The sequence below is a fragment of the Scyliorhinus torazame genome, chromosome 3, assembly GCF_047496885.1.
Source record: "Scyliorhinus torazame isolate Kashiwa2021f chromosome 3, sScyTor2.1, whole genome shotgun sequence".
NCBI classification, from domain to species: domain Eukaryota; kingdom Metazoa; phylum Chordata; class Chondrichthyes; order Carcharhiniformes; family Scyliorhinidae; genus Scyliorhinus; species Scyliorhinus torazame.
This window is the reverse complement of record NC_092709.1, coordinates 175,868,718-175,881,369: the sequence shown is the minus strand read 5'-3', so window position 1 is coordinate 175,881,369 and position 12,652 is coordinate 175,868,718. Positions and strand designations below refer to the sequence as shown.

General features: G+C 40.0%; 1 protein-coding gene across 2 annotated transcripts in view; it reads right to left on the bottom strand.

Moving 5' to 3' along the window:
• Positions 1-419: 419 nt before the first annotated feature.
• The window catches only part of pcdh7b (protocadherin 7b), a 612,544-nt gene continuing 600,311 nt past the window's right edge, over positions 420-12,652 (bottom strand). Inside the window, exon 3 of one of the 2 annotated variants that reach the window (XM_072496538.1) lies at positions 420-5,499. In XM_072496538.1, the coding sequence (XP_072352639.1) occupies positions 5,120-5,499 (380 nt within the window). In that variant the 3' untranslated portion in view covers positions 420-5,119. The remainder of the gene's footprint in view (positions 5,500-12,652) is intronic. The other variant, XM_072496541.1, reaches the window with a different exon arrangement.

Below are 12,652 nucleotides of genomic sequence, written 5' to 3'. Positions count from 1 at the left end.
AGTTACATGTAGTGAGCTTTTTAATGGTCCAGGGATCAAAGCAGTGCAAGGACAAATCTGTAGTAATGTTGGTGCTATTATTTATTTTTTATTGTTTAATTGCCAAATGGAAATACAGGTTAAATTTTGACTTTTCTACTCAGGTATTGAGAAGGCAGTTTAATTGGGAAATTGTTTTCTCATCCTCAACTGATAGTTTCATTGATGAATTGCTGCATAGATGTCACCTTTTGAATGTTTGAGAATTAATTAAATTAACCTTGATCGAACAAATACATTGTCATTGGAGATGTTCTGCAGCTTGACATGTAATTATTTATTTTTAACGAAATAGGCTGTTTTGTTCAGTCCCTTCCACGAATCTGAGTAAGTAGAGAAAAAAATAGAAAGGTTGTACAAACTAAAATGCAGTCACAAAATTAGATTCACTTTTTTATTGCAAAGCACCAGAGAAATGAGACAAGATTTAACTGCAGCAAAAAACTTAGCTTTAATCTTTTAGATCCTGCCCTTCTGGTGCAGGTTGTAGCATGACATCAAATTATCTACTACATGAACAACCTTCAAAGTGTACTCTGTAAATCAACAATATAAATATCATGAAAATGGAAGAGGAGCAAGGTAATGTCAAGAACTCACAAAATATTTCTTGCATATCATCATTCTCTTTTTAAATAAAGCTCGGAAAGCTTAACTCTCTCTAATTAATGTCAGATTACAGAGATGCTACTACCAGTATTCAAAGGTATATATACAAAAGGTGTCTGAGTGGGAGGAAGGAAACATTCACAACAATTTGCCTCAGAATGCAAAAAAATATGAAAATGTTACAAGAAAATTCCAAAATGTCGAGTTCATTTGCAGTCAACAAAAAAAAAACCAAGTCTTTTATTTATAGTAAACTGTACAATGGTGATTAAATCATGTTTCTTATTTTATAAACAGAAGTGGACAAACATTCAATATATTTTGTCATGTTCAACAGAGCTACGTGTATTGTGACTCATTGTAAGTAAACCATGATAAATTGTTCTCTGCTTTGCTATCAACACCCAAGTCACAGCACAATAGTTCATGATTACTATTACAAGCAGATCGGAAAAGCATTGAATGGAAGTGCTTTAATCTCATGCAATGCTGACTGGAAGCACACCCAAGGCGCGTAAAATGATAGTTATTTTCAAGTATTGCCTAAGGTAATGTATTGCTTTAAATTAGAAGAGTATTCAATATTTTTTAAAGCAGCATCCAGTGAATATATTTCATGATTTGACTGTTTTATTTTAAATTAGAATATCATTTGTATAAATGAATTTTTGTTAAATAAAATGATTTTTTTTTTGTTTCGAACTATCCCGTTTACATTTCCTTGCCAAAATGGTAATTAAAAAAAAAAATCAAATACTTAGGGACAGGTTAAGCATTGCAGCTGTAATTTTTAAATTATCATAATGGGTACTAGTCGCCATCCTTTACTTCACAAACGTTCTACTAGGAAACGATCATAATGTTTGTGGATATAATAATCTGATCTGTGTTCCTTGGTGCTATCTGAAAACTACATTTCCTGGAGTATTCTTTCAGTCAGCTTTTTCCCCAGTGTGGAAAATAAAAACGTTGCTATTCAGAAATTCAGACGTTATGTCAGACTATATAAAACATATTGGCCGGAACAATTTTATTTTCTTCACTGTGAACCTATTGATGCTCCAACTACAAACTGCAGATGCACTTACCGAAACATGGACTTGCTTCGATTTGGCATATAAATCATTATGAGAAGAAGCCATTGCTGAGAAATTATTATTAGAAGCGCTGCTGTAGTGTGTGCATTTGCATGTAAATAAAAACACATTTGCAATGAGTTTCTTTTCATGTGTAAACATACAACATTTTAATCAAAGTCAACATAATTTTGTAAGTTGATACTGACAGTTTCACTGGTTTGAAGAAGGCAATTACCCAACTGAATGTACAATTGCTTTTGATTTAAGCATTAAATTAACAGTGTATAGACCAGGAGAAAAAAAAAATCACACCAATTTTTCATTGTGTACGTACTGACTTTTTGCATGGCCATCTATCTGATAATAGAAAATATTAAATTTTACATTTATTTATTGTATGTATGACAAGCCAATGCACCCCCAATCATAACACAAATCTGCTTTGCAGAAAATTTCAACATTATTATCCCTTCTCTCCCCTCATCAAACCAAATGTTATTTATACCTCTCGGTATAAAAGGCACAGTTTCACAGACTGCATTCGCTCTGTTTATTGGAGAACTCCCACATGTGGCATCAGGTAATTACCAACATTTAATCCATGTCATAAAGAAAGACTTAATCTAGCACCCCATCAAAACACCAAAACATTTTGAAAATGGCGCTTCAATCTAGATGCTATTGCTTGGTGCAAATGCTTAAATCAAAATAAATCATGTATCCTTTGCACATGTTCGCATTTCCTGTCATGCACATGTGAAAGTCATTGTAGTGGCTTCCATTCTTTGTGAATGGTGCTCATTATATATGTCATATGTGATGAGGCTACTTTGCATAACTAAATGAATCCAATCAATCAAGGTGACTTGCATTTCAGGGAATATGGAGCTAACTACGATAGAAGGGACACAATCTAACTGTACCTTCATATTTGCAGTTAAGAAAACAAAATGCTACAGTTATCATTAACAGAACTTTCTTTGCATTTAGTGAATGCTTTTTTTTGTAACGTGCAATAAAAATACTTATGTATATATTTGCAATTTATGAGAACATCCATTAACAACAAGTACTTTCTGTATCTACACAGCAGCACCGCTAGGAGCAGCTTTGTACCTCACTATTGAATAGAAGTGCAACAGAAATTTGAACATTCAAATAATAATCAAATACAAACATTTTTAATTATAATTGACTGTTCAAATAGCTGACCTTGCATCATATTTACACCACAGCTGTCCACTGTTTAACACTGCTTTCACCATGAATACACAGAATTACATCAGATCATTCATGTGTCAAATAAGAAATATTCCAACCAGTGGCTTAAACATCATGGAAAGGATGCAGTAAAACAGTGAAAGACAGCAGGTACCAGGTAAACAAGGGTGCAACAAGTATTTATTGAATAATTGACCAATATTTAAGCTGCGACAACTTTAAATAACTCTATGCATATCATGAAAAGCATTGTATTCTACCAAAAGCTGTATTTTGTCCAGAATTGACCAAAGCAACATCAAGTTTCACCTTGCATGCCACTTTGAAGTTCATACTTTTGAACTTTATTTTATATTATCTTCTCTCTTTAAATAATGATATTTTGTGATTAAGCATAATGTGTCCATATTTGTTTGGTGAATCTCAGAGAATAATTGATCCTTTGATACTTCACTGTAATACTGCTGTGAAGATTCTTCAACACTTCCAGTGCCCTGAAGTATATTTTTTAAGTCAATTAAGCAAACCCTGCAGCTCATTCTCTTGTCGCCCAAAGAGCACAATCTTTAGTGAAAATCCACATTATGTGTAGTAACAGTCTGGATTCTTAGCTAGTCAAAGCCACATTCCTGTTTGGTAAAACTCTAATGCGAATAATACCACTAAACATATCAGCGAGCTGAATAAAGTATACTAACCACAACAATGTGCTGTAGTAGTGCTTTAGGGTGGTCGTGAACTAGATAATGCTGCATCTTTGCTAAAGCTATAACGTGCATTCTACTGATGTCATCTAGCATTTTTTAATGATCAAGTGTGAAAAACAGAGGAGTTTTCCAACATTACAGTTTTTTTCCAAGCAAGTTATCAGGTTTTAAACATCCCAGACTAATGTAACAGTATAAGGAATTTCTGGTCTGGTATGTTGGGACAGCTTGCTGCAAAAGTAGAGAATCATCTATTCATACAATAACTTGAATCATCCTGTTTTATTACACAACAGCACAGTTTTGAAGCAACAATCCAGTATTGCAGTGCTTTCTCTTGTGTGAATCAATTGACAATGTTCCCTGGGACTGGAATAGTGTTGGCTTTCACTGTAGAACCCGAGAGCAACATCCTACAGCAGGTTTTCTCCTGGGTCTTGTTTGGGCCTTTGACTTATGTTCACACAAGCTGTTTTATATCACAGTTGTGTCTTTGTTTAAGTTCACAGAGTGATGCTCCTGATTAATATGTCAACTGTTTGTTCTACATTGCCCACAGATCAGGAACTTGCACTGTGATTATTATTTGCCAGCTCCAATAATGTAATGGGGTTGCAGATGAGCACAATGATTTCTCATTGTTATTATTATGCAGTGGGGCCAACCATTGCGGTTTTAAAAAAAATTCAGCCTGGTCCATAATGATATCATGGCTTCCGGCCAGGTCTATGAATTTTATCAGAGTCTTGAAACTGGAAAAATATTGTATATTCTGTCTCTCCAACCGCGGGTAGACTTGTTTCATCAATGTCTCCAAAAGGCTTGTAAGATCCCAGAATTAAAGTCATTTAAATAGATACATCAGGCTACCTGAAGCAGCAGCAGTTCAGTAAATGTTAACAGGAACATCCCCATTTGAATGTATTCTGATTGTAATACATTCCCGAATATTCTACACTGACCCATCATCTAAATCGGGCATTAGTTTCCAAGTGAAAATGTCACAAAACACATTGCAATCCATACCCTGGAAGTTGAAATCATGCTTCAAAACAATGAAACAGTTACATTACATAAGAGACTTGATACTGTACTACTCCTGTGCTCTTTTAATTACATATTCCCCCATTATGTACACTTGCAACTTTTTAATGTATAAAATTCTGTGAATGTGTTTATTGGTGTGTTGTGTGTGTGTGTGTTGGGGGGCGGGGGCAGTGGAGGGAAGGGGGGGTTTGGGATGGACTGTGAGGAAGGTTCAGGTTTACAGCATGCATGTAATTGGTAGCCAGAATGATTTCTACAATTTACAGAACTGGTCAGATGCCAGGTGTTGAGTCAGAAACAGCAGACATTAGCATATCTCTTTGGTAGCCCCCTTTATGGGATATCCTGCACAATGTTTTAATTCTCTTTATTTATATCTAATGTGTTGCGTTTTTGAAATATCATGCTCATATATTTTCACAGGTAGACTTCTCTTCTAGTGAGTTGAGAAACAGAAGATGGCTTAAAATCTGCTGTCTGTGTCAGGGGTATATCTTCAGGACTGCCTTCCTCATTTTTACCATAACTTGCAGTGTTGAAGTTCTCGTATGATGAAGTCAGACTCTTGTTGAGAAGGTTTCGATTGCGATCGCCTATAATCTGAGGAGTACCATTGGCTAGTTTCTCCTGACTGCCTCGATCTGTAACAGGCATGAATGTGGAAAGCTTGGGTGGGTTCTTTTTCCTTCTCTCTGGTGAGGTGCGCACTGGCATCCAGCAGGAGTCGGAGTGGCCAAACTCATCACATTCGCGTGTACATTTTCCAGTCAAAGCTACATCGGGTAATGGCCTTGAATCTGTGGAGAAAACAAAAGCCTGTTAATGCGCAATGCACACTATCAATGTGTGACACACACAAAGTTGAGATGTGTACATTATTTCTGCAGATGCCTGGCTGGAAATTGTTTTAAGGTATCCACTGCAGTAACGTCTCGTGAGATATAGAAAATACCTTATCATTTCCACTACACATCTAGTGAAGCAAGAACAGCTCTTAGTAAATTCCTGGGCTAAGAGTGCATAAGTTGTAAAGTGTCAATTTTTTTTTACATATATGTATTAGTAAAATATTGATAGAAATAGATAGAGAGAAAGATAGGCAGGTATGATACATGGATGATATACAGATAGATATATAAATATGATATATATAGATAGATATTACATATGTCATTGGGTGCATTGCTTTTTTATACTAGTTACAGGACCTCATAGCTTTCCTAAAATAACTTGAATTTAAAATACTGTTGACCATAGGATATCAGAGAGAGGAGTAGGCCATTTAGTCCCTCCAGGCAACTCCAGTATTCAATATGATCATGTCTGATCAGATTTGTGGCCTGAACTCAACATTTCAACCTGCACCAACCCCCCTCACGCCCATCCCCAATATATTCAATGACCCAGCCTCCACAACTATGTGAGATAGAGAAATCCAAACATTAACAATCCTCTGGGAGAAAAAGGAAAAGCCTCATCTCCGTCTTAAATGGAAGATGCCTTATTTTGGATGCCCCAGTACCAGATTTCAACCTGAGAGAAAACAATCTTTCAGCATCTACCCTGTTAACCACCTCACGAATCTCATATATTTCGATAAGATCACCTCTCATTCTTTTAAACTTCAATGAGTAGAGGCTCAAACTGCTCAACTTTTCCTCGAAGACAGCCCCTTCATCCCGGGATCAATCTAGTGAACTGCCCACAATATAAGTATAACGTTCCTTAAGTAAAAGTACCAAAACTATAGATGTAGTCCCGCCAATGAATCATAGAATCATAAAATTTAAGTGCAGAAGGAGGCCATTCGGCCCATTGAGCCTGCACCGTCTCTTGGAAAGAGCACCCTACCCAAGCCCACACCTGCACCCTCTCCCCAAAACCCAGTAATCCCACCTCACCTTTTTGGATACTAAGGGCAATTTAGCATGGCCAATCCACCTAACCTGCACATCTTTGCACTGTAGCAGGAAACTAGAGTACCCGGAGTAAACCCGCGCAGACATGGGGAGAACGTGCAGGCTCCACACAGAGAATGACCTAAGCCGGGAAGCAAAGCTGGGACTCTGGAGCAGTGAAGCAACTGTGCTAACCACTGTGCTACCGTGCTGCCCATATGATCTGTACAGAAATGTACTGATCTGTACAGATGTAGCAAGACCTCCCTATTTTATACTCCATTCCCTTTACAATAACCTTCCACTTACCTTACCAGTTAATTGCTATACTTGAATTCTAAACTGTTGTGATTCATGTACAAGGGAACATAGATCGTCTGTACCACAGCATTCTATGGCCTCCCTTCATCTAAAAATAAATTCTGCTTTTCTATTCTCCCCAGCAAAGTGGGCAACCTCAATTTGTTACACCTTATAGTAGACAGAGAGAAATATATTTTTAATTTTTCCAATTAAGGGGCAATTTAGTGTGGCCAATCCACCTACTCTGCACACCTTTGGGTTGTGGGGGGTGAGACCCATGCAGACATGAGGAGAATGTGCAAACTCCATACGGACAGTGATCCGGGACCGGGATCGTACCCACATCCTCGGCACAGTGAGGCAGCAGTGCTAACCACTGTTAACCATTGACAGGTTAAATGATTGAACAAAAAATTGGTAAATGGAACTCAGGGTGGGAAAATGTGGCTTGTTCATTTTGGAAGAAACGATTAGACAGAAGTTTATTATTTAAATGGAGAGAGACTGCTGAAAGCTGGAGCACAAAGGGGGTTTGGGGTCCTTGTTCATGAAACCCAGAAAACTAGCAGACAGATGCAGAAGGTAATAGGGTAGGCAAATGCAATGCTGGCTTTTATTTCAAGGGGGATGGAACTTGAAAGTAAAGAAGTGTTGCTGCAACTGTACAGGTACTCGTGAGGTCACATTTAGAATACTGTGTACAGCTTTGGTCCCTTATTTAAGGAAAGAGATATTATTGGAGGCAGTACAGAGAAAGTTACTAGGATGATCCAGGTATGGAGGGACTGCCATGTGGGTCTGTACTCCTTCGAGTTCAGGAGAATGAGAAGTGATTATGATTGGAACATATAAGATTCTTAGGAGGTTAGACAGGGTAAATGTTGGGAAGATGTTTCCACGCATGGGAAAGTGTAGAACCAGAGGGCATAGTAGCAGAATAAGGGGGTGCTCATTTAAGTTGGACTTATTAGGATACCGGACCAGGTCCCAACCTTTGTTAGGATACCAGACAAGAACCCCAAACAACTTTCAGTTTTAAAAACAGTCAGGAAAGGATACTTCACCCCTGGAGTGATGACTCTGACCAATAGGTATCTTTTATGTTGAAACAAATTTTAATTTAAACACAAAATTAACCACATTAACATTACAGAAAAGACTTTACAATTAACGGTTAAACAGTTCTTAAGTAAAAGGAAAAACTTTAACTTACTATACTCCACACACTATATGCCACGAATTCCAATTGAGCAACTCAATACAATTCAAATGACACTTATAAATAAAATGAACAAAACAGCTCACTTGCTTATCTGTGCAGACCTTTGGAGAGAGAGACCCTTTCAGGAACAACCTGAAAATACGTCTGTCTTGTCACTCTTCTGCCCAACCTAATAACATTTGGCAAAACTGCAAACTACAGACAGACCTGGTTCCTCCCATTTATTACATCACCCTGTATCCTACTAAGAGGTCCCATCACCTGCTTAGCTATGACTAAATACAATACTTCAGAAATTATCTACTTTTCAGGGAATCTCCAAAAATCAAAACAATACCCCATTAACCATCTCTCTGTAAACAAGTGGTTAAAATAAATCATTACCTCCCTTTTTATGACACCTTAAATACAGCTTTAGTGGACACACTGCGTACATGTATTTTAGACCGGGGTTTTTCATAACATTATTGCCACAAATATGAAATATAATGTATAAAAATTTCTACACTCATCACAGATTTGAGGGAGAATTTCTTCTCTCAAAGAGAGTGGTGAATCTTTGGAATTCTTTACTTCAGGAAGCTGTGGAGGCCGAGTCTTTTAACATTTTCAAGACTGAGACCGATAGGTTTTTAATCAGTATTATGAAGATAAGGTAGGAAAGTGCACTTAGTGAGTGTTAGATCAGCCATGATCTTATTAAATGGCGGAGCAGGCTCAAAAGGCCGAATGGCCTCCTCCTGTTCCTGTTTCTTATGGTCGTAAACTCTATCTGCCAAACGTTTACCTCTTTACTTAATTTCTCCACATCCCTTTGCAGATGCTTTATGTCCCTTTTCATCAGTTGCTTTTCTACCTATCTCTGTATCATCCACAAATTTGGCTACACTACAAGTCATTCTTTCGTCCAAGCCAATGAGATAGATCGTAAATAGATGAGGCCCCAGCACTGATCACTGTGACACTCCACCAGTTACAGTTTGCCAAACTGAAAAAGACACAAGTATCGGACTCTGTTTCCTGGTAGTTAGTCAATTCTCTATTTATGCTCGGTGGCACAGTGGTTAGCACTGCTGCCTCACGGCGCTGAGGACCCTGGTTTGATCCCAGCCCTGGGTCACTGTCCGTGTGGAGTTTGTACATTCTCCCCGTGCCTGCGTGAGTCTCACTCCCACAACCCAAAAATATGTGCAGGATAGGTGGGCTGGCTATGCTAAATTGCCCTTAATTGAAAATAAAATTGGGTATTCTATATGTATTTATTTTTTATTCTCTATTCATGCTAATATATTACCCCCAGCTAGATGAGTTCTTACCATGTGTAGCAACCTTTTATGTGGCACTATATTGAATGCTTTTGGAAATCCAAATACACTCAGGACAGAATTGTCTGCTTTTCTTTCCTAAGTACTGACTCAGGCAAGAAAAGGGGGGACAATCTTGCGAGCGAGATTCTCGTTTTTGGCCTCTCACAAGATTTTGCATGCTTTCTGCCATTTTCAATCCCTGCATACATTTATTCGTTCCCCTTTATCCATTCTGCTAGTCGCATCCTCAAAAATCTCTAATAAATGTGTAAAACACGATTTTACTTCCAGAAAACCTTGTGACACTGCTTGATTGATTTTCAAATGTCCTGCTACTCCTTCCTTAATAATGGATCCCATCATTTTCTCAATGACAGATTAGATGAACTTGCCTGTAGTTCCCTGCTTTCTGTCTCCCTCAATACTTGAATATAGATATTACATTTGCGGTTTTCCAATCCACTGGAATCTTTCCAGAATCCAGGGAATTTTGCAAGATTACAACAATGCATCCACCATCACTGCATTTCACTCTTGGTAAAATGAAAAAAAAAACTAATCTTCATCATTTCCTATCAGTTGTTCATAAAACGACTTAAATGTGATTCACAGCTTGCACAGATTGATGACATCACTGCAAATTGACGCTCGGATTCCCTGTTAAACAATGTTACAATCAATGACACATTGAGAGAGTTAAAGCTCTCACCACGGAGATGAATAGATCTCTTTGCGAGGCTTTCTTTGAGGTCAGCAGCAGGCAGCACTGCTTCACTCATGACTGTAAAATCTGGGCCATGAGATCAGATACCTGTAATGCAGCCAGCCTAGTGCTTTTTCTCTTCAGCTGGATGAGGTTTATAATAGGTCACTGATCTTCTTACACCATTACTAAAAGTTCAAATTTACCCCACTGACTCTTGCCAAAAGCTTGCAAGATTTTACAAGTTACTTTAAAAAAACAAAACATATTATATGACGTAACCACACATTATTTGAAAATACATATTTTCAAGCTGATTATATTTTGGGTGAGATTCTCCGGTCACCCAACCGTGTGTTTCTCGGCGGCGGGAGGTGTTGCGCCGTTCGTTGGTGGCAGGATTCTCTGCTTCTGCCGCTGTCAATGGGATTTCCCGTTGAAGCCACCCCACGCTGCCTGGAAACCCGCGGGACCGGAGAATCCTAGACAGATAACAGATCGGACTAAAACCCTTTTTTCAGGTCGTCACAGCTTTCTGAATTTTGCCATGAAACAGTACCAGTCCTAAGTAACAATATTCCTCTTACACAGAGACAGTTTGTAATTCACAATGTTATACCACAGCATGCATGAGCCCAAAGTGAGTTCAGGTATCTTTCAGTGTTTGGATAAATCCAATTTGGGTAACTTCACAGTAGAGGTGTTGGAATCAAGCACAATTTATTCTTCTGCCGTCACTCTTCAATACACGGGGCTACTCCTGCCATTGGTATCACTGATCATTCTAAAGTTGCATTTCAGTATCGCTAAGAAAATTAAGTGAAACTGAAGGCAGAAGTTTTTACCTTTTACTTGTCTCAGAGTTGGGTTGCACAAGGGTTCAGTGTCACAAGAGGTTTAATCACATTACTAGGGAAAGAAAGGTGAGTCTAACATTCAGGTGCTAACACCTACATTCTGACTTTCCCAGTGTTCCCTGACACAGCACTCCTCAGATCAACACACCTTGCAACTCCACTCATTCCTTTTTCTCAAGGCATGTCCACAGATCCCCATCTGAATAACCAACACTCACCCTCATTTTTCAACCATCTCACACTCGTCCCTCACAGTCACTCTCCACAAATGTTGTCATTCCAACCTCTCCACACAATCCATTTCTCACACTCATAACTATCCCTGCAGAAGAGACTGTAGAACTCCTGAGAGACGATGAAAAGGAGTGGCCCTCCACTAAGGAGCTACCCTAACCACTGTGGAGACGTCAGTCTTGGACATTGGCAGGGTGTGGACCATACGCTGATTGGAGATGAAGGGAAGGGTCTCACACATACTTGGGTGACAGAATTAGCCTCACTGCCATATGGCACATAACAGTAATGTTGATGCGCTGTCATCAAAATCTGAAAGCTATTCATCTGCAAAATGATGACTTTGAAGGCTTTCCCCATGTTACTTCTATTTCATATTTGTCATCGCCTACAGATCCTTGAAACATCCATGTAGGAGCTGGAGTGAAAAGAGGCTGAGGATTAAGTGCTGTACGAACATACCGTCACAACACTCATGTGCACCATCTCCCAGTGCAGGTACAAAAGCTTCAGTGGGATCTCAAAGGCAGGTAGCTGTTTTGTCACATGGTAAGCCACAGATCAGAAGTGAGCTGTATGAAAGTGGACATAAGTGGGGCATGACCAAACACCGCATGCCGAAGCCGGTTTTAAACTGGTTTAGGCATATTTAACCGGTATCCACTGGCAACGCGGGATCCAACGGCCACTCCAGTGAGGCCACAGCCAGGCGCCGTTCAGTACTGCTCCACACAAATGTGGACCAGGCAGAACGGCACTCGGGGGTCTCCCGGGCCAGCGGAGACCCCTAGGTGGTCAGGATAAGTGCAGGGTGGGCCTCTGGCTCCACTCCTGGAGGGGAGGGCATTGCTAAGGTGCCCAGGTGGCATTGCAAAGCTGGTAGGAGCACTGCCTGGGGGCCAGGGTGGCAGTGCCAGGATGCACAAGTGCCAGGGGGGCTCTGCCAAGGGCCAGTGGACAAGGTGGGCCATGTCCATGAAAGGGATGAATTGAAGGGTGAAGGTGTGCAGGGCAGATAGGTAGGATCCTCTGGGATGTTGGAGGGGTGATGGGTGGGGGTCCTGGAAGGGTGGGGGTGCTGTAAGGGGGCTTGGGGGGAGCCTGGAGAGGGCGGACCCCCAGGGACCCCAAACCAGGGTGTCCTGACTTGGGGGGGTATGGGGTAATGCCCATGTGAGTAGGCAGTGACATTGCCCATGGGTAGGGGGTATGGGGGACCCACAAGCTCTCTTCGAGATTGGGCACCCTTTCAAAATGCCAGGCCGATCTCTGAGTTCAGCTCCCCAGTGCTAAACAGGTGAGAAACTCCCCAGGACTCAAAAAAGCGTCCTTGAATAGCAGTGGGGAACTCGCCGGCAGAAAACTCCCTGAAAAACCCGCCACAAATTAACCTCGACATGTTTGGGGAGAATCGCGCCCGAAGATT